The 26863-nt window shown below is 39.3% G+C and overlaps 2 protein-coding genes across 3 annotated transcripts in view; both read left to right on the plus strand.

The window, feature by feature from the left end:
• Positions 1–12814, plus strand: part of ssh2b (slingshot protein phosphatase 2b) — a 21005-nt gene extending 8191 nt beyond the window's left edge. Inside the window, exons 1-14 of one of the 2 annotated variants that reach the window (XM_055051417.1) lie at positions 1795–2289; positions 4649–4761; positions 4853–4917; positions 5003–5124; positions 5212–5277; positions 5369–5434; positions 5564–5758; positions 6128–6221; positions 6342–6470; positions 6754–6800; positions 6985–7131; positions 7786–7986; positions 8468–9437; positions 10355–12814. In XM_055051417.1, coding sequence (XP_054907392.1) covers positions 2162–2289; positions 4649–4761; positions 4853–4917; positions 5003–5124; positions 5212–5277; positions 5369–5434; positions 5564–5758; positions 6128–6221; positions 6342–6470; positions 6754–6800; positions 6985–7131; positions 7786–7986; positions 8468–9437; positions 10355–11569 — 3558 coding nt within the window. In that variant the 5' untranslated portion in view covers positions 1795–2161 and the 3' untranslated portion in view covers positions 11570–12814. Of the gene's footprint in view, positions 1–1794; positions 2290–4648; positions 4762–4852; positions 4918–5002; positions 5125–5211; positions 5278–5368; positions 5435–5563; positions 5759–6127; positions 6222–6341; positions 6471–6753; positions 6801–6984; positions 7132–7785; positions 7987–8467; positions 9438–10354 lie in introns of those variants that run through there. The other variant, XM_055051418.1, reaches the window with a different exon arrangement.
• A 1006-nt stretch (positions 12815–13820) lies between these two features.
• coro6 (coronin 6) lies at positions 13821–26861 on the plus strand. Its single transcript, XM_055051478.1, has 11 exons — positions 13821–14048; positions 18247–18446; positions 20249–20371; positions 22705–22834; positions 23367–23545; positions 24024–24143; positions 24223–24327; positions 24563–24708; positions 25102–25159; positions 25497–25724; positions 26048–26861. Exons 2-11 carry the CDS (start codon positions 18249–18251, stop codon positions 26168–26170), a joined length of 1410 nt encoding a protein of 469 aa, XP_054907453.1. The 5' UTR covers positions 13821–14048; positions 18247–18248; the 3' UTR covers positions 26171–26861.
• Positions 26862–26863: the final 2 nt, after the last annotated feature.

Here is a 26863-nt window from a genome sequence, read left to right on the forward strand (position 1 = left end):
AAATTATATACTTAAGGCTCTTCTGTAATCAGTAAGGCCACTGTATGTATTTATACATGTGGCAACAGTTGAGTAACAGTGGAGTGTCTAGTGCCTGCTTGCACAAACCACATCCTTGCCTTTGTCGCATGTCATTGTCTGCTGTGAGTTTCAGCAGACAAACAGAGCAGTCAGGTGGAACATGAGAAGAGGCTTCAACAACACAAACACAAACATAACTCCGCTGCTGGCCTCCGACCTTTTCTAGCTCGACCTGTGATGTGTGGTACAAATAATGACATTAATACTCCCTTATCACTTGTAGAAGTGTGTAACAAAGAATCAGAGAACTATGTAAAGGCTCTTGTTTTGAGAAAAAAATAAGTATTGTTGGCCAGGTAAACAGTGTGTTTACATGTTGTTTTGGTAACTATCAAATTATGAAGGTGATTAAAGATTGCTGCAAGTATTTTGGTCTAAGCAATCTCCTCCTTGATCAAAGAAGACCTTCGAATGTCCAAAAATAAATGTCTACAGACAGACCCACTCAGTAATACATGAGCCACAGCACATAGCAGACTACTCATGTTGACTACAACTGCAGTTGTTGTTTATCCTGGGGAGTGTTTTGCTGTCAGGTGGTGACCAAGCAGTTGCCCTCAGCATGTAACGTGGCCTAAAAACTGAAACCATGTGTGATCAACAGGTAGCGTGACCCAAGTCGATGATCAGGTTTCTACTACACACATGGGAAGGCTGGACTGTCAGTTTTAATTTCTCAATCGTCTTTTTTCGTTGTTTTTGTTTTTGTTGTTGTGGAAATGCCCACGGTGTCAGGTGCAGCTGGCTAAAACGCAGACCTGCTATATGTTATGCTATTCTCCCAGTAGAAGTGATCAGGAAACACAAACATGATCAATATGTAGCTCACGCTATTCACAAGATGCTTCATGCTGAGGGAGGATGATTACTCCTTAAACAAGAGTCACAAGAATGGGATTTTCTCTTACCAGGATTGAAAACATGAGAAACATCTTAGGCAAATTTTAGAAAGTTAAAGTCGGAAGAAGCTGAAAAGTTGCAACAAGCTGTTTAAAGAAGGTAAATCTGAATATCCATCCATCCAATTATTTAAACCAGCTTATGTTTTATGTTGAGGGGCTTTATCATAATTGTGCCTGTCAACCTACCTAAAAGTTTCTTTTCCACAACAACCATGACCTGTCGAGACCTGGACTCCACTAGACCTCTGGAGGTGTGCTGTCATGGCTGACAAACTACAATCTGACATTTTAGATTTGCACTGCATTTTGTTTCCATAGTATTCCTTAGAAAAGCAGGTTTCTGCATGGCTTTTTACTGCTCTTTGGTCCAAATGTAATGCTTATATTCCCAATATTTGTCATTTTTGGTAAATGTCTGACTATTCAACCCCATTCACAAACTCTGTGATGCTCAAGATATTGAGATTTTATGGTTTGAGCTATTGTGGCTTGTTTTTTTGGGCCACTCTGCATGTGACCCTGTCACTTGTTTACCACAGTTTCTGTCGTGAACAGAAACTGTTTTAAAGAGATCCCACAAAAACAGCATTTTGTCCTTCACTCAAATCCTTACTCTTGGCCATTTTCCTGCTTTACAATACCAACTTCTTGGCCAAAATATTCATTCCCTGCCTAATATGTCCATCACCTTCAGGAGCTACGATGAAAATAGTCATATTTACATAACCTGTAAATGTTTGTTGCAATATCCTTCACAGAAGAAAAATGACCAATGGCTATGCAGCCTTTTTCAGTGTGTTGTAATATACGTTTGAAAAAGATATTTCTTAATCTAGGTCTCTTACTCAAGAGCCCCTCTGTATCATTTCTCCCCCTGATAATCCGTCATCCAGACCTCCACATGCTGCATCCCTCCCATTGGACCGTGCCGGTGTCTCCTCCCCTTTAGCGGGAGGATTTACCGCAGCTTGCCGCAGACGCATGAGAAAGGAGCCGCTGAGCAGATGGTGATGCACCTGCTTCGTCACAGTTTCTGTTAATAAACGTGTCAGCGTCTTTGCGGGATTTTTTGCGTCCTCACCGTAAAAAAAAAACGACAAAGTGTGAGTTAGCGTAGTTTTTACGTTTGCGCTAATCCTTGTGGGATTCTAGTTGGCGGTTGTCGGCAGCTAACCGCGATGCCTCCCGGAGTGGTGACCGCCCCTCGCAGCTCGTCTGCCGGCTGCTTCTGCGCCTGCTGCGGGGTCGGGATCAGACCCTATTTCACCGAGAACTCCGTCATCTCCCAGGGAGAAATCTATCGGCTGTAAGTTCTGATTGCAAATCATCAGAATGTGAGCTGCTGTAACATTTTGTACTCTCTTAAGTTGTTTTATGTATCCCACTTTAAATCTTTGTCATGCTCTTTGTGGGCTTGGATTAAAATGATTTGGAGTCATTAAAGCCATAAAGTATGCTTTCTATACTTTATAGAAAGTATGCCAGCAGCCTTGATGAAACAGTTTCTCTTGCATTTGCCTCCCTACAAACTTTCCTGCAGATGCTTCACCTGCACACATGCGCTTCCCCTCCACCCACCTCCATTTCCATGCATCTGAAGGGAGCACAGGGCAGCAAGCACACTGTGTACTGCAGACACTTCCATAGCTTATAATTAATCTGTCAGCTCTGGAGGTGAACACTCTGGATTATGCTGGCATGTATTGGTGATTTATGTGTTTGATCAACAAAGCAAGAAATATTTCCTGCACCTATTCATTATTTACACTTCCATAAGACATGTTGTGTGGGTCTGTGTGCAAACTCAGCTCTTTCACAAGACCTTGGTATGAAGATCCTGAAGGCATGCTAACGGCATTGCAGATTTATTTTTTGTTTTGAAGAGTGGCATGTGGGTATTGGCATTGCACTGTCAGTGCTGTTATTTCTGAGTGTTGCCTGTGTTTTTAGGATGTCTAATCTTTGTTGATCCTCGAAATCCTTCACAGAAAAACCAAAGTTTCTCTTAAAAAATTTTGTTTGTTTCATGAGAATACACAAAATTTTTTACAGTGGAATTTGTAGCATAAAGGTGCTTAACTGAAGCCAACATTTGTCTTTGTCACCTTTGTTTTGTAATGACTCCTCTGTCTTGATGACAGGTGGTTATATTTCCAGACTTTCTGTCTCTCCACCTCATCCTCCTCTATGTTTATGTTCTGGCTTTGAAATGAGTGACGAATACGAACATTCAGTCATCAGTGCTGACAGGATCTGCCTTCACTGTTGTCATAAAATACAAAGAGACTTGAGTTTCAGTGTTGGATTAGTCCTCAGAATGCCAACAATTCTGAGGATTGCTAAGCAAAACATATAATCACCACTATGCTGAATTTTAGTAACAATTGGCAATAAAAACACATGAGAACTTTGCAATCAGATTATTGAGTTGGGTATCTTAAGTCCATTACATAATTCAATTATTCAAAGAGGTCTTGGCTTAAGTGGCTTAGTGAGAGGTGCCAAGTTTGTGGCAGATAGCTGTTCAAGTTTGTGTGAGCAAGTAGTGATATCCCAGAAAAATTGAGAAAATTCAAAAGAAAGAAGAAACTGTTTATGTCAAAGTGCAAGTTGCTTTTATTTACTTTGTAAACCAGTTCATTTTTGTCGTGCCTCTGTCATTTTAGGGACACATAAAATCCAATGCAGCAAACATAGCTATATGTAACTGGGTTTTGTTTCACATAGCAATCTCAACTGTCTTAAGCTCATAAATCTTGCCTGCAATGGTTGTGCACAAGATTTTTTTTTTTTTAGTGAAGAACAGAAGAGGCTTGAAATCAAAACAGAACTTTTGAAGGTCAATCCCCCTTTCAGGCAAGATTTGATTTCAGAAATTTCCAGATACTGTTGAACAAATTTTTTATGGTTGCTTGATTTGGCTGGGGAATGAAAAGCCACAAAATATCTGAACTTTCAGTGAAAATTAAGGTGGCAAGTTGCAACAAACAGCTCCAGTGCTGACAACATTTAAAGACGTATATAAGAGAAAACATTTTATTACTGTAGATTTACCTCACTGTAAATAATGAAAAAAATAACCTTTTAATTCTGGTGCATTTATTCACATATAATAAAAAAAAAAAATCACTAATCGTACCATTATTCCTATCCTACATCCGGGGCTGAGCAAAAGCTGCCTAATTTTTAATAAAAATCTTTCCACATTTCAAAGAGTTCTTGACGCCATACACTCCAAGGTTCTCAGGACCTTTTGAAGGAAACACAAGCCGGTATCATCAAAGATCCTCCACCTATACCTAAAAGTGGGGAATGAGGTGCTTTTCTACATTTTCATGCTCTGCTTGTCTGCAGTGTTTTATTGCCAAAAAGCTGAATCCTTGGTCTCTCATTTGACCAAAGTAAAAAGTTTCATAAACCAAAGAATATATAAAATCAGGGATTTTTCAGCATTTTAAGCTGCAACATTGATTTCATATTTTAGGCTCTTAGCAAGTTACACCAGGGATGCTAATGAACATGGCCTCCAGTGTAAGATTTTTCTTGATCTGAATGTTTGTTGTGTAAAGTCCCTAAAATCTATAGTCCTAAAAAAGTGTTAATGTGTTTCTTTTCTAATTTAATGTTTTTTTTTTTCAACCAATTTTTATTTTGTGTCTGTGCAGCATCAGTGAAAGTTTCCTGACAGTCAAAGGAGCTGCTCTCTTCCTGCCCCGAGGAAATGGCTCTTCTCCAACTTCAGCCTCTCGCTTCACACAGCTGCGGAGTAAACATGCAGGTGAGACAAACCAAAGGTTCTGTTTTGATTAACTACCCATTTCTGTAGCATTAATTCAGTCTGATCAGACTTATTTCTTGAATCCTACCAGGAGACATCCAGCAGCATCTGCAGACCATGTTCACTCTCCTCAGGCCAGAGGACAACATCAAGCTGGTGGGTGCACAATGATGCTCAAAGCATGGTCTGCTTTAAGCACTGGTGTTTAAATTGCTTCTGACTTTAATCATTCCTCCTCCAGGCGGTTCGTTTGGAGAGCGCCAGCACTCAGGCCACGCGCTACATGGTGGTGGTCTCAACCATTGGGCGCCAGGACACGGAGGAGAGCGTGGTTTTAGGCATGGATTTTAGTCCCATCGATAGGTAAGAAAATGAAGCACCGAAGTTCTTGTTTGCAGCTTAGATGATGCCACAAAGTTGTAAAATGGTGGGTTTTTCTTCTCCTTACAGCTCATGTTCAGTTGGTATGGTTTTGCCTTTATGGAGTGACACCTTAATACACCTGGATGGAGATGGGTGAGACATTTCTAAACATGATGAAACTGAGCACAGTCTAAGCAAAGATGGCAAAATGACTGAAAGTTTGCTGTTCTTTGTTTGCTTCTAGTGGATTCAGTGTATCAACAGACAACAAAGTGCATGTATTCAAGCCTGTTTCTGTGCAAGCCATGTGGTGAGTCTAAAGAAAAACAAATGCATCCTTTTATTGCTTTAAAAGCTTTTATCCTGCCATTGTCTTTATTCCATTCTCAAAAACCCTTTCAGTGTCAGAATTGTGACACTTTCCAACTCACATCGACAGGTCGTCTTTGCAGTCTCTTCACAAGGCTTGTGAAGTGGCTCGTTGCCACAACTACTTCCCAGGCAGCTTGTTCCTCACCTGGGTCAGCTATTATCAGAGCAGGGTGTCCTCCGACCAGGCCCGCATCAACGAGTGGAACGCCATGCAGGATGTGCAGTCACACCGCGCCGACTCACCCGTCCTTTTCTCCGATGTGTAAATATTCAAATTCTATATTAGTTGACATACTCCTAATTTACACTATAATGCAAAAGTATTTTTATTTTGTATTAATATTTTCAACCTTTCTCTACCTTGTAAAGTTCTGAAGGTGTTTGTGCTGAACCCATATCACTCAGTAATTTGTAGAATTATTAGTTTTTTGCAAAATAGTTGAGCATTAAAAGCATCTGGAGAAAATGATTTTGCCGCAGATACCATGTTTCAATTACAAATGCATTCTAATTCATGTTGGAATATTATGTAAATCCTAATAACATTGAAGTTTGTGCCTTTAAAGACATTTGTTATGAATACTTTTGTAAAGCACTTTTTTGTCTAACTTAATATGTTATTTTTCTCCAGCCCCACAGAAAGAGAGCTCACAGAGCGACAAATAAAAACCAGTTTGCGGGAGATCATGATGCAGAAAGATCTTGAGAATGTCACCTGTAAAGAAGTGAGTTGCCTCAGATGCTTGGTATAAAGATCTGTCAAGCAGAAGCAGTCATTTATTTAGATGTTGCTCCAAATTGGGTTAAACTGAACAGCCTGTTCTCTGACTTAATGTGTCCCACAGATCCGGACAGAGCTGGAAATGCACATGACATGCAACCTGCGAGAGTTCAAGGAATTCATCGACAAAGAGATGATTGTTATCCTGGGCCAGATGGACAGTCCTACGGAAATCTTTGACCACGTCTTCTTGGTATTTTGGCATTTAAACATTTAAACACTACTTTTGGATGTTACTCTAGACAGAAGAAGCTTTAGCTACACTTGAACTGTTTTACTTCACTTTGTGTATTAAACCAGACCAATCTGATGCAGTCTTGTGTAATAAATTGCTTGCAATTTTAAGGTACTTGGGGCTTGTTTGGTTTGTAAAGACATACTGTACATGAGGCATAACTTGCCATGGGATTTAGGACTGATGAAAAGCTCTGAGGAAGGCCTAGAAAAACACTGAGGTTTGCTTTTGTTTCCTGTAGGGATCTGAGTGGAATGCATCTAATTTGGAAGAGCTGCAGAAGAGTGGGTAAGGAAAAGCAAAATGCAACGAAACACATTCAATGAAACATCAATAGCAGGGATCGCAATGAAAACAGTAAAGAATAAATATGCTTAAAATGAGAACATTGTAGCTTGGTGTGTTTTGAGTTAAACTGCAGTAGACAAGCAGTTGCTTATTTTCGTCTAAACTCTGTTAATTTCCTCTCCAGGGTTCAGTACATCCTGAATGTAACGAGGGAGATCGATAATTTCTTCCCCGGTGTGTTTGAGTACCACAACATCCGCGTCTATGACGAGGAAGCCACCGACCTGCTTGCTTACTGGAACGACACCTATAAGTTCATATCTAGAGCAAAGTGAGTTTCATTGGATTCCTATGCAATTTGAAAAAGTATGAAGACTGTTTTTTAAAATATGTAAAGATGTGTAACAAGAACATGGTTTCCAGACTTAATTAATTTTCCCTGTTGTAAGATGAAAATCTAAATTTCTGAAAGAGAAATAAACAAAAGTTCTTTTTAATTGGATTATTTTTAACCATCTTTGATTTGCAACATCACAACTTGGACTTTTTACAGGAAATATTTCAAAGACAAGCTGTGCTTGTCTTTGACATTAAGATGGAGGTTAATCCTGTACAGGTTTAACACATATGACTGGTGTCGATTTAAAACTTCAGCTGATCTGAGATGGTTTATAAGCAAAAACAAAACGAAATAGAATAAAGGGGAAACAAAACATTTTTTTTTGTCATGTTCAATGATTTTTGGAACTTACAGTGAATAAATTTCAACAGACAAATGTTTTGTCAGGGTGAGTGATAATTTATGATTTAGTGATTTTATTACATTTAATAAGGTAACTGATTATTTTGTATAGTTGTTAGTATTGCTCTCATCTACTTCCAAATGTTCTTGAGGTTTTTGCTTCTGAATCAGCTCATTTGTTCTACATGCCTTTTTGAAACACAAAATGGCAACGAATAACTGAATTGTTCTGGTCCGAACCAGGAAATCTGGCTCAAAGTGCCTGGTCCACTGTAAAATGGGAATAAGCCGCTCTGCAGCCACAGTGATCGCGTACGCCATGAAGGAGTACGGCTGGGATTTGAAAAACGCCTTCGATTACGTAAAGGAACGTCGGACTGTGACCAAGCCAAACCCATCCTTTATGAGGCAGCTGGAGGAGTACCAGGGTATACTGCTAGCCAGGTACACACATGCATATAACATTTTAACCACTGGATAGTTGGAACAAAACATACAAAAAGTAATTACTTAAGCAATTTAGTGAATATTATTTGGTGTATTAATATCTGTGCTGCGAAGGATTTTTACTGCTGTAATAATTTTGTCAATTCTGAACCTAAATATAATAATATATTTAGGTTTTTATAGAAGATATGTTTCTGCTTATCCAACATACAACAGAGTTTCACTAAATAAGACATTAGATGAATGCCTATTTTTTTCCTTTAATTTGATTTGCCTTTCACCAATCCTGGACTGTTGAAGGGAAAATGTTACAGTTTTACTGGTCAGTTGATGACAGAAAATCCAAATAATAATCATTTTTGCAATTTAATCATCACTGAGACGATAAGGTTGCACAAAAGGACTTAACTTTGACATGAAATTATTTGAATCAACTAATTCTGCTAAATTTTGTCTACATCTGTCATTAATTTTGTAGCAAGCAAAGGCACAACAAGTTATGGCGTTCTCACTCTGATAGCGATCTTTCTGAGCACCATGAGCCCCTGTCCAAGTCCCTCGTCCCACCCAGCAGTCTGGGTCGCGCAGACCCCCATAACCAGGCCAGCAGCATGCCGGGCCCCTCTGTGAGAGATCTGCTGGACTCACTGGGAACGTCGCAGAGCGCTGGAAAAACAACATACTCCACGAGCCAGCCTGACACCGGCACCCAGTCCAGTCGGCTCGGCTTTTCTGCCTTTGATGATGCGCCGTCTTTATCAGGTGATGCTAAAGCTAAAAGCTTGGAGGAATCTCTTCAGGCTGATACAGCTACCAGCAGGCAGCTCACCCACCCCCACCCCGACTCCACAGCTGGTTCTGTGTTATCGCCGACCCTCTCCAATGGTCTGTGTGACTCGGAGGAGCAGCCACCGTCGCCTCCCCCCTCCCAGCCAAGGGCTGCTGCAGTGGTTTCTAAACCGGAGCGGACAGACGTGGTGACTGTTGCACAAAGCGTTTTGGTGGGCCAGCCTCACCCACCTCCCTCTGTCCACCACCTCCTCCCCTCTCCAGCTCAATCAACCACAAATGAAGCCGCCAAACCGCATGTTTCCTCCTCTACCGTCCTGGTGTTGGAACCTGAGCCACCAAACACACACCAGCCTGGACCCCACTGTTTATCTGCACCAGTGCCTATTAAAGAAACGGACGATCATCAGACATGTGGCTCAGATCTGCCCTCCTCCAACGACATCAGCAGCTCTCCCACTGCGGTTCCGCAGGACAATGTTCTGCTGTTCGGCCATAGTGCAGATCACATAAACTTTTTTAGTGCCAGGGAAAAGTTCAAGGAAATGAGTCACGATGGCAAAACTCAGAGTGCTGCTGTGCAGCTCAAGAGCTGTGGCAAAGACCATCTACCACAGGAGGATGTAAACAGTGAGGGGCAAGAGGAGGAGAACAGAAAGGTAACCATTGCTTGTAAGTTTTCCTCTATACCTTCTTTCAGTCTTTGTCCTTAGTGTGAGTGAGTGAGTGAGTGAGTGAGTGTGTGTGGATTTTCTAAGAAGTTAAACTATATCTTAGAAATCCTATATTTACATATCTTTAACTTTAAACATCATTGAAAACAAGTTATTTTTCTGTAATTCGATTCAAAAAGTTTAACTCAGATTAACTCAGTAAGCACAAAGTGATACATTTCTTAATTTCTTGACGGTTGGCCATAGTTCCTCTGCGTTTAAAGTCAAATCAGTTTTCTGCCATTGATATAATAGTGACACCATGATGATTAGTCCTGGCATTGGTACTGTTAGCCATGTGGCATCAGCATCTTTCTAATGCTCATCCACAGAAGAAACATTTCTGCTCTCCATCCAGACACTGAGACCTGTAATTTCTAAGTGAAATGTAGAAAATATTTAGTCTCAAGGCGCCTTTGGACCAGTAAGCAGCCAAGTTCCCTGGTTCAGGTTAAGATGAAGAATCCTACAGCTGTGAATCTCTCCCTGCTCTTGAATAGGCTTCAGTTATCCTTGTAGCATGAATTCATTTTTCCCAACATACCTTTTTTTCTTCCACCTAACCTTATATTAGGTACTTAGAGACTCCCTGATGCATGATTTTTTTGTATAATGAACAGTATAAGTTTGACTTTTTGAATTGGATTTTTTAAATTAACGTCTCAATGATTGTTTTGTGCGTTCAAGTGTATTTTAATTTTGTATTTATGTACAAATATATAATTTAAATTATTCCGAGTAAGCGTTTAGATTATCATGATTCAAGTGTGCCCTCTAGTGGTTGTATGTAGAAAAGTTCAGACATGTTTTTATTGGTTTTACTTTATTAATATTTTTGCTTCTGAATGATCTCTGCTCTGTAGGAAATCCCAGATCCTGCGCAGGTCGCAGGAGTGAACCCGACAGAGACCCTCACCCCACCAGAACCACAAAGCTCCCACGACCAAGACGGGACAAAGTTGAATCAGGAAATGGAGAATCTAGATGCCGTCCCTCAGAAGGAGGCCAAGAGTGTAAGAGAGGAATCCAAACAGAAAGAGGATGAGGAGGCTGCACCCCCTCGCCTCTACAGCGACTGGACCAGGGGGTCTGTGCGGAGAGCTACGCAACAGCTGGAGCAGCGGATGAAACAGGAACACGAGACGCCGTTATCCTCATCCTCTGGCAGCACCTGCGGCTCCCAGCGCCATCCAAACAGAATCCACTCCATGACGACCTCAGTGCCACAGGACGCATCGGTTTCCCCGCAGGTGTCTGTGGAGGGAGGTCAGAAGGGAGAGGATGGCATGTTCAGACTGGTTGGAAGGGGGAACACGTGGAGGGTTCTGGGAAATGTTGAGAAAAGCACAAAGGGACTCAAACTCCAGCCTGCTGATACCAGATTCTTGTCTACCTCTTCTCCTTTCCAACACTCTGCACCATCTCCCTTTGCGTCCGTTAACTTCCTGTGTTTGGAAGGTGTGACGAAGCTTGAGTCGTGCGTGGACTGGGACTGTTTCGCCGAGGGACTCCACGCTGACGTCACCTTGAGAGAGACGTGGGAGACCCTGTGCGAGCTGGGTGCCTTCCTTCAACAGGTTGGCGCACCCGGAACCTGCTTCGGACAGGGCTCAGGAAGCGCTCCGAAGCAAGGCAGCAGCCTACAGAAGAGAGTCAGAGAGGTGGAAGCCAGAATCCGGCAGGCAGGCCTGACCCCGCCGTCTCTGATGAAGCGCTCGGCGTCGCTGGCCAAACTGGGCTGCCTGGAGCTCCTAGCCAACGATCTGAATGAGCTGGAGCGCAGCTGCTCCGCTGCAGCTCCGCCCTCTTCTCAAGCTCCTCTCCACGTTGCTGGTGATGAATCCAAAAAGCAGCGAGTGCACAGTTCTCCTCTATCAAGCAGCAAATATCCAGAAGCTGAGAATGTTTCTACTGCTGGAGAAGGCTTTCCATCGTCAAAAAACCTTCCAAACGCTGACCAAGACTCTCCACATTCTCCTGGGCTGAGTCTTCTGACCAACCGGCAGCAGTATGGGAAGACTCATCCGCTGAGGCAGCTTCAGAAAAGAACTGTTGGCACCCTGTACAACACCATGTGACCCTCACTGTGTGTATGCGTGTGTGTTCGTGTGCGTGCACCTCTTAAGTGGAAATCAAGTGCACATGCTGGATTTATTCAGCAAACTGAAGCCTCTTGCCTTAAAAGATAGTTTTTAGTTGTCGTTTTTGTACATTTTTTCCCTACAGATCCACCAAGAGCCTCTGTGAAATCAGCGACACCATCAGTTAAACAATAAGAACCGTCATCTGATCCGAAGCATAATCAAAACCCAAACTTGTTCCTGAGCCTGTACATCCTCCCTGTGCCCATCATTGCTCTTTTTTTTAATCGTTCTCGTATATCACAAGAAGGTGGGATGTTGCCTCTGTTGTTTCTGCCTCTTGCTAATGTTTGTCAAAACATTTTCTGGAGAGTTTCATTCATTTTGCGCCAATATTTTTGCGTAACTGTCAAAATCAGGCAGGAATCGTAATCGCCAACCGTCTCTTGAATGCAGTTTAGAAATCTGTTCCCAACGCTTCATCAGGAAGTGGAAACCCAAATTTTGGATTTTGAAATGGAAAGAGTGGAAGAATGTGTTTTTTATTTTTTGTAACACAATATCAATACCTCAACCAAATCTGACCTGCGCAGTCGTCAGGCTCTGGTTTTCTGGAATGTCCTCCTCAGTCTGAAACAATTTGAACTACACTTGATAAACTGGAGAAAATGAACTGGTGTCTTTCGTTCTCTCAGCTCTGAAGCCGCTCAGAACTGATTCCTCGTGTGTTCAGCTGTGAGGGAGGAAGGGTAGTTTTGGGGGCTTGGAGCAAAATGGCAGAGTGTATATTTATGAGTTTCCTGCTGTGATCTCTTTTGGATGTAAGTCTATATTCTGAGTGTTTAGAAACTGGGTGTTTCTTTTTTTTATAAACATCTGGAATGTGTCGGTGACTGAGTTAGTTTTATTTTGAATGGATCTCTTTAGTACAGCTTTTAGGAGTGTGCCTGTGACTGGCAAGTGAAGCTTCTCTGCAATCAGAAATATCTGTACAGGGACGTCTGTCATACATGCACTTTACTCCCTTTTTTTTACTTTTGATTGTGACTTATTTTTACATGGGTTTGCTACTTTTGGGGGAGCATGCTTAGGCTGTAGTAGGTGTTGGGTATGTGTGTGCCTGTGTGTGTGTATGTATTGTCAACCACCTTTTGGATTTTGTTTTGTTGATGTAAATATTTTGTATTGTACTTCAACTGTGACCATAAAAATGGAGATTAATAAAAGTCATGTTTTCTCTGAGTTTGTTAAAGAGACTTAAAGTCTGTTGGTAAAACGAGGGAAAAGTTTGCTTTTGATTATTTTAGCTTTTAAACGAAATAACTTTAGCCTTTACCTCCTGGGAAAAACTGGTGCAACTCAGTCAGGAAGGTCGGCCATCTTGGTCAGGCAAGCCTCATCAGCTCTGCCTCTTAATGGTCTGTCTTTGATGGTCACTCTGAAACATTGACTTTGTATTTCAGTCACTTACACAAACTTACAATGATTGTTGATTTGGAAGTTCGATTTCAGTTCAATTCCTGTTGGATTTCTTCAAATGTTGCTTTAATATTTCCAGATAACATCCTCCAGCATAATATCACTCAAAAGTTGCAAAATAGAACCATAATATATTTTGGTTATGTATATGATTTCTTAAAATGTTAAAATATCAATGTTCTTATGTTCTTTGATAAAGGCCTTTTGGTAATATAGAAACAGGAAATGTAACAAATGAATCAAAAAGTGAATGATTAGGAGAGACAAAAAATCCTTTCTTCAGTTAGATGATTTGACAATTAAATTATAAATTAAATATAAATATAGCAGAGCATTGTAAACACCAGTTAAGTTTTTCTAATGGTTGTTTCAAAAGTGTTCAACAGATAAACTAGTTCATATATAACTTTTTGTGAAGATCCTACTTATTTTTACTCATTTTATTTAAAAATACCCAAATTTACATATAATTGTTGACATTATTCAAACAATATCAAATGGATTTTTTTCTTCAATTGAGTCAAATAAATGTCACATACTTTACCTTTTCCACACACATCCAGTGCATCAGTTTTATTCATGTAATTGTAACAGTTGGTTTTAACAGTGCATCACTTATTTGGCCCCTAATAGCCAGGAGCCATCCGTGACTGACCTCTGGTCGGCAGTGTCCGCCGTGGACGCACATCCCCCCCGCCCCTCTGTCCGCGTATCGCCGTACTGACGGAGCCTGGTCTAAAATAGACGGTACCCCCCCCAGTCCCCCTCACCGTCCTGTCTTGCCTGCTCTGCCCCGGCGCTGTCTCCCCTCTTTCTCTCTCCCCCTGCCGTGGAGCGTCGCGCAGCTACCCAGTGCGTCCCCTCGCCAGGACTCCGCGCTTCAGGACAGCGGACCGCGGGACTTCATAGAACTCCTCAGCCATCAAGAGGAAGAGAAGAAGGAGGCAACACCGCAGAAGAAGTTCTCGAGGGAAGAGGGGACTCCCCAAAACCTGCGGTGAGCTGCGTGTCGGTGTTTGCTGCATTGGCGTTAGAGGTGCGTCGGGTTATTTATTGCTGTGCGTCCTGACGCATGGAGACAGAAAGGACTAAGCTCTCACAGTGACTCTGCACTGCTGCAATTTCTTTAGTGCGTTTTGCAGGTAGATCAACCGACCTCTGACGCCCTTCACCTCTAAGGGTTATGTGCGTGTTTATGCGTGTTTGCGCTGGCTGTCCGCAGCGGCTGTTTAAATTTACTGTCTGTTCATTAGCGGCAGAGCTCCACAGGGGCCGCCGCCTGCTCTCTGGGACTATTTGGGACCTTGCAGGCTGGTGGGAGGAGCGGCCCCCCGGGTGGGACGCATCAGTTTGTCATGTCTATATTAGGAAAGTGGCCGTGTCATTCTTTCGCTCTGTGCCATGCGCAGCACACACACACACACGCACACGCACACGCACACGCACACACACACACACACACACACACACACACACACACACACACACACACACACACACACACACACACACACAGGCCTTTCTCATTAACCTGTATAAGATAGAAGACAGTTTTCTGAGTTTTTTTCTCACTTATGGATAGCCTATGTCATTTACACATAATTACTGAAAAGACCTAAACAGCGCACTTTTAAAACAAATTGTTGGAGTGTTACAACAAGCTTGACTGACAGTGTTTGACATTTTATTTTTGATTTATGAAATGGACGTGCCAAACACCAGCACCACCAATAGTTTTCAAACAGCAGGACAACAACAGGCATTAATTCAAATTTATCTGCGTTCACATGTGTTTTAAACCGACAGCTCAGTTCCAATCCCTGTTAAAGAAATATTTTATGGCATTTTATATTTTAATCTATAAACATTTATTTTGGAACTTCTGCAGGTAGCAGTAGAGTCACAAACACATCTAGCTAACCTCCTGAAACCAAACATGATAGACAAAATACAAAAGAATTGATTTACTAAAACCGTAACACACTTTTTAAAATTACATTTGCTAAAATTAGAGATAACATGTAGGTCTTTGGCAAATACTGCCTCAGAGTTTAGCAGCGAAGCTAGTTGGCTAGTTTGACATTAGCCTAGCTGTGGCTAAGCTACTTCAGGCTAAAGACAAACTTAAGTTTTTGCTCCAAATCAGAGATTTGTTGTAACTTGTACATTATTGATATATTCATTCATATGCCACCCAACGTGAACACATTAGCCTAGGATTATTTTAATCCAAATAAATTAGGCATTGAATGTTTACAATTTTCTGGACCACTAGAACCAACAGTCCAGAAAGTTATATGCTCCATAAAAGGTGAAATAACTCTAATGTCTTACATTTGTTACACTTCAAAATTACTTTTTTTCAATAGTCCAGCTATAAAATTGTTAAAATATAGAAAAAACATGAACGCAAACACAGTTTGAAGGTGCTGATCTGGGGGCCCCGAACGCACCAGTTGGCAGTCTGGAATGTAAATCTCTAGATAAAGCAGAACTTCTAGGAAAGCAGCGAGAGCTTTCTGTCCTCTCATCACACTTGTGCAGTCATGTCTCCCCTCCTCTCTGAGCTCATTTCTGGATTATGTTCTAACCGACATCTCAGTTTCAGTCGACTCTCTTCAAGGTTTTATTAGAAGGAACACGTTTGTGCTGTACATTCTCCAAAAGTGTCTTTATTCTTTGGACATTGGCCGCTTGTGGACCTATTTTCCAGTCCCTGTCACAGAATATTTCCCAATTAGTAATTCAAAATGAATGGGAATTGGTCCAATACGACCACTGAGAAAAAGATTTGTACTTCATAATTAAAATGTTATTTTAAACAATTTTGCAACCACTTTGCAGTTCTGTTCTTTTCTATAAGTGGTGGCCAGGCTGCGTTAATCCCAGTCAGTGGTGATAACATTTATTTTGCGGTTTATCCAGCCAAAGGAATTGGGTCAAACTGTGTTATTAGTGATTAAGTAGTACTAGTTGCATGTTTTGTAAAATAATGCTGCTTGGGTGTTTTGAGTTTTGGAGCTACTTTCTAAAAATGTTTTAAAGGTCTGGGATTAAAGTAGCTTGATGAGCAAAAATGTGTCCTCTAAATAATCTGGGGTGAAAAACCAGAGTTCTTTAGCCAAAGTAAATATTTGAAGACCTTTAGAAATCAAATAAAAATATTGACACTTTAAAAAATTAGAGTAAAGTTACCTTCCTGAGCAACAAGGAGCATCTTTACTTTAGATTTATTTTTTAACCTCTGACCTTTGTACAGCTGTAGCCTATTGTTGTAAGGAAAACATCCAAATATATTTATCTTCTGAGCCCTCTCCCAGCTTCTATCTGCTCCATCCATAATACCTGTGTTTGCTTTTGATGTTTTGATTGTTTGCATAGTGTTTGCTGGGACAATCAACTATTAATATCTTCTCTGTTATATAAGATCCCCTGTGTTTTGGAGGATTAGAGATCTGCTGTCTGCAGTGGCCACAGGACAGCTACTTATCAGTCAACAAACGGAGCTAAAACATGCAGAAGGGCTGTTATTTCATGTAGCTAACACACGCTCAGGGTTATTTAAAGCCACTTCTGTTGAACAATGACGAAAGCAGAAGATGCTTCTGAACTAACAATCAACTTCAAAATGAAAATACTAAAGCAAAAATAAATAAAAATATACTTAAAATAACCCACCTTTTTCCTTTAAAGTATACAGAGTGTGTAAAAATAAATTATTTAATTGAAATTTAAGATTTATTTTCATGAAAACAGCAGTAGCTTTTAATATTTGTGGAGAAACTTAAATCTCTTCTTACAAAATGATCAAACTAAAATGTTTTGAAGAATCTGTAATCGGTGTAGAATAATACAAAAACAACCTTAAATGCAAACAGGAAGTTTCCATCTTTCAAACCGCGTTTTTTTTTTTTTAAATTTAGTTTTGGTTAAAGGTTTGATCAGAATCACAATTATATTTAAGATTACATTCTAGATTCCTTAACCCTAGAATCTAGACTATTTTCCTATGCATATTTCTAAGACCTTAAACTATTTAATAAAATTTGTAGTCGTCTTAAAAGCCTGTTGAATGAAATCATACTCTTCTATTCTGCCCTCTGGTGGTGGATCTCATTATGACAGTTGACCAACGCCAGTTTATCCCAAAGTATCATCCTTTAAAAAGTAATATTGACATATTACAAAGGACTTTTTTGTTGCTTACGGGAATAAAAATATTTAATTTATGTTTTTATCAGACATATAACATTGCAAAAATGAAACTCCAACACATTTCTTACTTTACTAAGGCTTGAATACATTGGAATAAATACATTTTGATTAGAATTATATTTTGAAACTTCACTAAAAAGTATGATTTTCTTATTCTTTTTTTTTTTGGAATGAGAAATTGAAGGATTGAATAATCATGAAACAGTTTGTAGGTCTATTTCAAAGGAAAACTACAAAACTGATTATTTACCAGCTGCAGTTTATGTTCATCTGCTCTGTAAAAACAAGTTTCCTAAAGAACAAACATTTTCATAGAAAGAATACAGTCAAAGACCAGATCGTCTGTTTTATTCAATAGCAAAACAGAGGTCACTTTTGACTAAAAGAACACGATTCACATGAACTGTGAAGCACGGAGGTGGAAGAGTCATGGTTGAGGGAACTTTTAGGAACTTTTACCATCAGAGAATCCACCATAAATTTAAATTCAAATTCAGTTAAAAAATGCTTTATCAATGAAAATAATTATTTAATAAAAAATAAAATAATTATTTTATTGTGTATCACAAGTTGAGATATCAGAGAATTAGGCTGAAGTAGAACCGAATCTTTTAACATTTCATGTTGAAATCCACTAACGACTTGTCGAAACTAAGAAATGGAAATTCCTGGACCGAGGAGAAAACTTCGAAGAAGCGGTGTTACATATATTCCAGGCACATTTTATAGCACAATCAAGCAGGTATTAGCTTTAGTTGTTGTTTTATGTCAAACATGCTTTAATAGATAATAGTTACTATAAGTTAAACTTATAACATTCGCCTTCATATTTGTAGCAGAATAATTTACTTCACAAGTCAGATATTTAATAGACTTTGATGTGGAGTTACTGTAAGCATTTCTGCCACATCTTATAACTTGAGCTTTGATTTATTTTAGTTTCATGAAAGTTTCCATGTCTCTGCTTCCACCTGGTCCAGTCATGAGTCGCAGCATCGTGCGGCAGAGTAAGTTTCGCCACGTCTTCGGGCAGGCGGTCAAAGCTGAGCAGGGTTACGATGACATCCGCGTCTCCAAGGTGACGTGGGACAGCTCCTTCTGCGCCGTCAACCCAAAGTTTCTGGCCGTCATCGTTGAGTCGAGTGGAGGAGGAGCGTTCCTCGTCCTGCCGCTCTCCAAGGTCAGCCCTGGGTGGGAGGGTTTCATATTGACGTTTATGAAATTAACTGTAAAGCCAAACACTGGAGCATTTCTGATGTAAATTATTAGAAATTCAAAGTTTTACTAATAAAGAATAAGTTTCTTTGTCATTCTTGACTTAAGTACTGTATTTCCTTTATTTTAAGGTGATGTATTAAATTATTAAATGTATTAAAGTGAAAAATCTACAGCTTTTTTCTTATGAGTTAAAAAATGATACAAAATAAATACTCTGATCAATTAACCAGCTGCTAGCTTGCTTTACTTGCAAAATAAAGAATACAAAACGTGACAATATTTTCATAATAAAAAATAATAGATAATCAAAGTAATAGATAATTGTTGTACCTGTAATTATGAGTTTATTTTGAACAATATAAATAAATTATTCATCTTTAAATAAAAGCAGAAATGAAATGTTTTTATTTTATGTTAATTCTACCTGCCTGTTAAATCATAATAGTTTCTTTTTTCTAATATTTATAAAATTATTTTCGGTCTTTTTACTGTTGGTTATTAAACCCTGAGATGTTTGTATCTGCTCTTCCTCCAATAATCATAAATATCTGCAGAAATCATCATAGCAGGTAGTAAAATTGGTGAGTTTTTGAAAAATGTTAAAATAATGTTGGCACACATTGTTTACTAAGGCTTCATAATTTTAAGTATCCGGCCAAAGTGATTTGTTGCCTTTAGTGGTAAAACTTCTATAAGTTTTGCGACATTTAAATCATGAGAAACACTTTCAGTTGATTTCTCTGGTTTATTTTAGAAAGGAAAATTTTCAAAACTTTTTGAAATCTGTGAAAAAGGCTAAAAAATGCAAAATAATCTCCAGTATTTTCGAGCTCACTGAAAAGTCACGGCGAACAGTTGTGCTATTTATACGCTGCAGGGTGATCTTCGCCCCCCTCTGAGTCCCCAACAGCCAACAAGAAAAACTCCCCTTTCAACAGCTTGTCATTCTATTAATACGCCTCGCTGAGCCTGTGTGTGTCTGTGGAGGCAGAGATATTTCTAATGCTCATACATGATAAGAAACACATTTCTGCTTTTCTTTTCCTTATTTAATCTGTTTATTTTTACATAGTAAGAGGCCACTATGACAGAATGTGGCCACAGTCACAATGCTTATCCAGGAACATGCCCAGAATATGCTAGTTAGCATACTTTACCTTGTTAGCATGCTGAAGTAAGAGAGAGCGACTCATTACTGCTTTCATATTAGTGTGCTGCAGCATCTAGTGCTAACACTGAACTGTCATCCATGTATATGGCAGTTAAAATGATCACTTTCTCTGATTTTACACTGTATAGGTTTGAGTAAAATGCACATTGTTCTTTTATTGTATGAACTACTGACAACATGTCTCTGAAACTACAAGCAAATATTTAGTATTTAGTTACAGAAAATGAGAAATGCTCAAAATAAAAATGATGCAGTGCTTTCACACCACAAATAAAGCAAAGAAAACAAGTTCATATTGATTTGGAAACAACAATACTAATGTTTTAACTCAGAAAGAGTTCAGCTCAGTGGGCTCCTAATTGTTTTAAAAACTGTATTTTTTTCAAAGCCGCTACACTGAACCCCAATATAAATAATCAAAATAAAACATAAATAAAAACTGAATTGCATTACTTTCTATTAGGGCCAGAATTTATTCTTTAATTATATGTATTTTGCTTTATATTTTGGCTAAAGGAGTTGAAAGTGCAGCTGTTTTATAATCTTTCTAAAATGCCACCTTGCATGTGTCAAACTCTGGGCTGGTGCTGCAGACAGGTCGAGTGGATAAGAACTACCCGCTGGTGATCGGCCACTCTGGACCCGTCCTGGATATCGACTGGTGCCCCCATGATGACAACATCCTGGCCAGCTGCTCAGAAGACTGCACAGCAATGGTAAGTACCATTTCTTTATTCTTCTCGTGTTTCGATGTGTTTGTGTGTGGGGAATAAATCAGGGATTCAAACGGTTGATTTGGCACATTGCTATTAATCTGCTGCAATTCATCTCCTGATTCATCTGCTTGTTGTCAGGAAACTAATGAGTTGGGTCAGTTTTCTACTCCTGCTGTGGGTCCTGAAATGTTATTTCATAGATTTATTTGAGTATTTTCTGGTTTGCTTTGCCTTTCTTCGACAGGCGTGGCTGAGCATGGTTGCTGAGTAAAATGTCTGATTTCTTTTTTGATACCTTCAGGGTTTAAACAGCTGCTACCATCTTTCTAATAATTCTGGACTCAGTTTCACTTCAGCTGTCAGAAGTGAACAAAATGAAATAACTTGTTTGTCAACATTTCTTCAAAATGTTGAGTAATGATGTTCGGTTTTAGACACGATAAGTGGGATGAAATTATGTGGCATATTATAAATTTTCTCCACCAGAAACTGCATTTTAACTACAGTTCATTAAAAATCTAAAAGGTATTTTTTATTCATATTACTTGAATTTGTCTCAGTAATATTTTCCTTTAAAAAGAGGAGAGCAGATGGAGGGTTTGGAGTTTGGTGGGATTCATCAGAAAATCCATCAGATTGAAAACTATTTACAAAGTTTTCCGGTCATAGATCTAGTAATAACATTGTATTGTCCGAAACCTTGATTTGTTTCTAAAAGCACCAGGTTGTAATGGAAACACGCTTTAACTGTAATTTATTGAACATTATTCAATAAATAAAGATATTTTATATCAAACTCTGCATCAGAGCAGACAAACGAAAACTTAATCTCAAATGTTTTCACTTTTAAATATCAACTGTTCTCGTAGAGTGGGTTAAATCTGTGTGCATATGTCCTGTTGTAACATTTTTTGTAGTAAAACAGCAACTTGTTTCAACACATGTGCAGCGCAGCACCTGTCACTAATCCGCCCGCTCGGTCTGCAGGAATCTGTGCGATGTGACGACTGAATTGCTTCTTCTTTTCTGGCAGCAGCTGCATGGACGCTGTTTAAGTATGTGTGTGTACAAGAGTGTCGTGCGTGCTTGTAGGCGTGTGTGTATGCGTGTGTGGGCTTTGTTTATATCAAACAGCACACAGACAGACAGTTGCAGCTGTTACTGTAGTGGATTTGCAGAAAGGCCAAAACTGTGAAGTCATTCTCCTTAATTCGGGTCATTGCTCCAGCAAACGGCACTTTAGAGAGTGTTACTGTGTGTGTGTGTGTGTGTGTGTGTGTGTGTGTGTGTGTGTGTGTGTGTGTGTGTGTGTGTGTGTGTGTGTGTATGGGGGTGTGTGTGTGTGGGGGGGGGGCTGTGTGTGTGTGTGTGTGTGTGTGTTGTTTTTTAGTGAGAGCGTTGTCAAGTAGTTCAGTCATCACTTTGGGACTGTCACAAACCAGGATTAGTGTTTTTATCGGGGTAACTTTGGGTTTTAAGGCTCACAAAGCTGAATTACGCTTTACCTGGCTCAAACTCATCACATAAAAAAATGTGATTTATTTTGTATCACTAAATGGCTCACTGTGACTTTTATTGATGCTTTTATTGATCAAACAGTGGAAATAAAAATGAAACTGACAATGTGGACAGTTTTGATTCGACAATAAATAATCTCTATTCTTTAATCAGTGAATAAAAGTTTTATCGCGATAAGAATAAAATAAATGATAAATAAATTTCCACCCTTACTTTTAAACTTGAAGATTTTGACCCGTTTGTCAAAAAGTTTGAACATAATTGATTTAATGTGAAGATATTTTAATGCACTAAAGATTTAAAAATGAACTTTTAAGGAGGAAGAGACAACAAGCTTTAACTTGTGTCTGTAACTTTATTGATGGTTTAAATCTGCAGAAAGAAATAATCATCATTTTTACCTAGAAATTTAGAAATCAATTACAGTGGGGCTGTTTGCTGAATTTAGCTGAAAAATAAAACCTTTTAGTTAAAAAAAAACAACCCAAAAAATCTCATATGTTTATATTTTTGGCATGATAAACTATTTAATTCTTAATGTTTTATCTGTGTGATTATATATTGATTTATCTGTAATTCACTTCAAATTAAATAAAAGTTACACAGCATCCAAAACAAAAAGGAATGGTTGTAAAAAACTATTTCTCCTCAGAAAGACAAGAAAAGATTGAATACTTAAATAAAAAATCTCAAAAAAGCACAACGTCCCTGTGGAAATTAAAAACCGGTAGAAACAGTTTTTTAGGATATTTGGGTTTCTATGTGCTAACTTTGCAGATCACAGCGAGAACAAAATTTCTCTCTTTCTTTTCCAGGTTTGGCAAATCCCAGATCACTCCCTGACCCGCCCCCTGTCCGATCCCATCGTGGTGCTGGAGGGTCACTCCAAACGGGTCGGCATCGTCAGCTGGCACCCCACCACACGCAACATCCTCCTCACTGCCGGTGGGTTTCGCCAACATGGACACAGATCTTCATTAGGCAGCAGACGTGAGCAGAGGCCCGAAAACTTCACTCAAATAAGAGTAGCAGTGCTTCAAATTAAAATTACAAATGAAAATTTGTAATAAATAAATTGTAGAAATAAAATTTGGGCATTTTAAGGACCAAAATGACAATAAAATACAAAATCAGGCAAAATATTTTTTTTCCAAATGAGTTTCTCTCAATAAAAATCTTATGAAACTTTTACAAAAACTGCAGGTAAATCTTTAAATGTTTGTTTTTCATTCAGAATCCAGACATTTTACTCAAGAGAGAGTAACAATGCTTCAAAATAAAATTACTCCTCTAAAAATAAAAAAGCACAGTGTCGTAAAAATACTCCTAAAAGTTAATATTTTCAAAAAAACTACTGAAGTAAATATAATGGAGTAAATAGTTACCGCCCAGCTCTGAGTCGCAGTAATGGGCTTGAACCAGAAAAGGCGTTTTGAAGATGACTAAAATCTTTCTTTTCTGTCTCTGTCTGCTTCAGGCAGTGACAATCTGATAATAATCTGGAACGTGGGAACAGGCGAACCTCTCATATCCATGGACGACCATCCGGATCTCATCTACAGCGTCAGCTGGAACCGAAACGGCAGCTTGTTTTGCACCACCTGTAAGGACCGACGCCTGCGTGTCTGTGACCCCCGAAAGAGGGAAGTGGTGGCGGTGAGTGAGCAAGTACCAACAGGTTAAACTTTTTTACATTTTGCCATCTAACAGCCACAAACTTTGATGTGTTTGGTTGGGATTTCATGTGACCAACACAGTTTGGTGTATGTTAATAGAGTGAGAATTATTATTTTTGATCAACAAAACGTGTCAAACATTACCAGAATTAATTTTGGAGTAGAATGTGCCACAGTGACAAGTTTACTAGAATAGAATAGAAAAGAATAGAATAGAATAGAATAGAATAGAATAGAATAGAATAGAAACAGCCTTTATTGTCCTATGAAAATCTACTGGGATCTCCTCCTTCTGCTAAGATTGTTTCTAACGAGACAGAAATCTGATAAATCCTTACATAGATAAACAAATATAGACTTTTTGTTGATGTGGATAAAAAAATCAGAGTTTAATACAGATTTATTTTTGTTCTTGAAGAGGTTTCTGTTGTCACATCTTTCCATGTTCTTTCTAACAGGAACGTCTGGCTCCACATGAAGGCATCCGACCAATGAGAGCCATCTTCATTAGAGACGGAAACATTTTCACCACCGGATTCACCCGGATGAGCCAGCGAGAGCTCGGCCTCTGGGATCCGGTAACCAACACATCTCCAACTGCCTTTGGGACGACAAGCCGATCATGTTTCACATGTTGGCTGTTTTTACTCTGTTCAGACAAACTTTGAAGAGCCGATAGCAGTTTTGGAGCTGGACACGAGTAACGGAGTGTTATTACCGTATTATGACGCAGACGCAAACATGGTCTACTTGTGTGGGAAGGTAAGCTGGTTTATTCTTTTAAATCATATAAGATTTCTTTAAATTCAGCTCATTTCAGTTCATCTATAAACTGAAAAAGGTCCTATTTATAATAAAATGAATCTAATCATATGGAAACTTCTAGTTTGATCCAACATATAAAGCTCTGAATGCAGCTTCTTTTGTAAATATGTCCTATATTTCTGGCTCTGATCAGGAGAGTGAGTTGTTTTAGTTTAAATGGTTTTTTGTGCAGGGGGACAGCAGTATCCGTTACTTTGAGATCACGGAGGAGCCGCCGTACGTCCATTACCTCAGCACCTTCAGCAGTAAAGAGCCGCAGAGAGGGATGGGCTTCATGCCAAAGAGAGGCGTGGACGTCACCAAATGTGAGATCGCACGGTAAGACACTCACGACTGCTGCTCTGCCGCTTTTTTTAAAAGTGAAAATATGCAACTTTCAAAATATTTGATATAGAGAATGGTTAGTGCAGGCTGCACTAAATTAAAGGTGGTGTTTTCTCTTTTATTTCTCTGTTTTCTCACTTCTCTGTTATCATGTTTGTGTTACTTACAGTTAACATAAATAAAAAGGGTTTTATTCATTCTGAAACATTTTTTCCTCATGCTGAGACTCAGAATTTTTTGTTTGCATGCTGTTACATCATGAACGCTCATTTCTGCAAATTGTTGAAAATAAATCATCCTTAAATAGAAATCAAAGTGTAAACAAACACTTTGTGGCTGATGGATCGCTCTGCTTTTCCGGTTTATCGTTCCTTTATTCTTTCCCAGGTTATACAAGCTACTTGACAAAAAGTGCGAGCCCATCACCATGACAGTTCCTAGAAAAGTAAGTAACCCTAACCATAACCCTTTTTTGCTATTTGCATGAATTATTCTCATTTTTCATCCATTAAATACCAAAATTTCCACTGAAGTTTAATTTTGTCCATCTGATGATGTCATGATGATGTCATTTTTAATATTAAATGATTGATAACTTAATCAGTTACTTGAGTAAACTTTGAAGTTGTGATACTTTTACTTGAGAATAACTTTTGGTAACTCTGCCCACATTTATTGGCAACGTAGGAAACAATGTGACAGCAGGAATCTGCAGTTTACTGTTCAAAACAAAAACAGACTAAAACACCTCTCTGCTTCTTGCTTGGCTTTGTGTGGGCCAGTCGGACCTCTTCCAGGATGACCTTTACCCTGACACAGCAGGGCCTGATCCCGCCATGGAGCCTGAAGAGTGGCTGGACGGCCGTGACGAAGATCCCATCCTCATCTCCATGAGGGACGGCTACGTGCCGCCGAAGAGTCGAGAGCTCAAAGCGGCGAAGAAGAACGTGCTGGACTCCAGACCCACCACCAGACGCAGCATGTCCGCCCTGGACACCAACAGCTTGCCTGTAAGTTTTGGACGCGTTGAGCATCCAAAGCTCGACCTGCTGATTGGTTATCATTTCACAGAAATGATTGGGATTCATTAGCAGTATTTGCTTGAACTTCATCTAAATAAATGTTTACTTTTATATGGCTTTTCAAAAATTTCCCTCTCTGTTGAACCTTTTTCTTATTGTGCACAACTTTTCCCTTCAAAGCACCCATCTCTGTTTTGGTTCAGTTTCTCACTACCCTTGACCTTTTTTTCCCTTCTTTCTTTATCATTCTCCCCCCTTTCATCACTTTCTGTTTTCCTTTTTTCCCTTCCTTCCTGTTTCCTCCTGTCCAGCCTCAGCTGCTTGAGAGGCTACTGGAGGAGATTCAGAATCTGAAGGCCACAGTTTTGTCTCAGGAGAAGCGGATCTGCGACTTGGAGAATAAGCTTTCCCAGTACGCCAATGGTACTGCCTGATGTGCATGTGAACACATCAGTTAAAGAACTGGTCTGAGTTTCAGAATCACTGTTATTATAGAAATGCATTTCCACTGCACTAGCAAGAAATCACCTTTCTGACAACTTCGGCCATTTTTCCTCCGTGGATATGTTGTTAAATAATCCAAATCATTTGTTAAATAATCAAATTCCACCAAACTCAGAGGCTTTGTGGCCATTTCTGCAAAATTGTAATCCGAGTTTGAAAAGAAAGTACTGTAATGGCAAAGGCAATGCATTTGTGAAGTCATAGCTTTATTGATTTGAATGGACTGAAAACTGTGGAGCTGTGGGACTGTGCAATTGAAGGACATAGACAAGTCAGATGAGGAAAAAAAGTTAGCAATGTTTACAGAGTTTAATGGAAAAAGATGGCAGCGCATGTGTACGCAGCGGCTCGGGGTCCTTGGCTTTTCATTCTTTCATTCTTCCCCCACAAAATAAAAATAAGTAAAGAGAGCAAAAGGAAAAAGTTCACCATGAAAAGAGCGTACACATGTTCCAGATGGTCAGATATTACCAGACCTCTGAATACATTTCAAAATGTAAATAGTGACTAAAGAAAACAAGTGATAAAATATCAAATTTATGTCAAAAGAAAATCATGTTTGTGTTCTGTAAAAGAGTAAAAATAGACACATAACCACAATAAAATCTGTTTTTTTTAAAACA

The sequence above is a fragment of the Poeciliopsis prolifica genome, unplaced genomic scaffold (assembly GCF_027474105.1).
Source record: "Poeciliopsis prolifica strain line A6 unplaced genomic scaffold, Auburn_PproV2 SCAFFOLD033, whole genome shotgun sequence".
Classification (NCBI taxonomy): domain Eukaryota; kingdom Metazoa; phylum Chordata; class Actinopteri; order Cyprinodontiformes; family Poeciliidae; genus Poeciliopsis; species Poeciliopsis prolifica.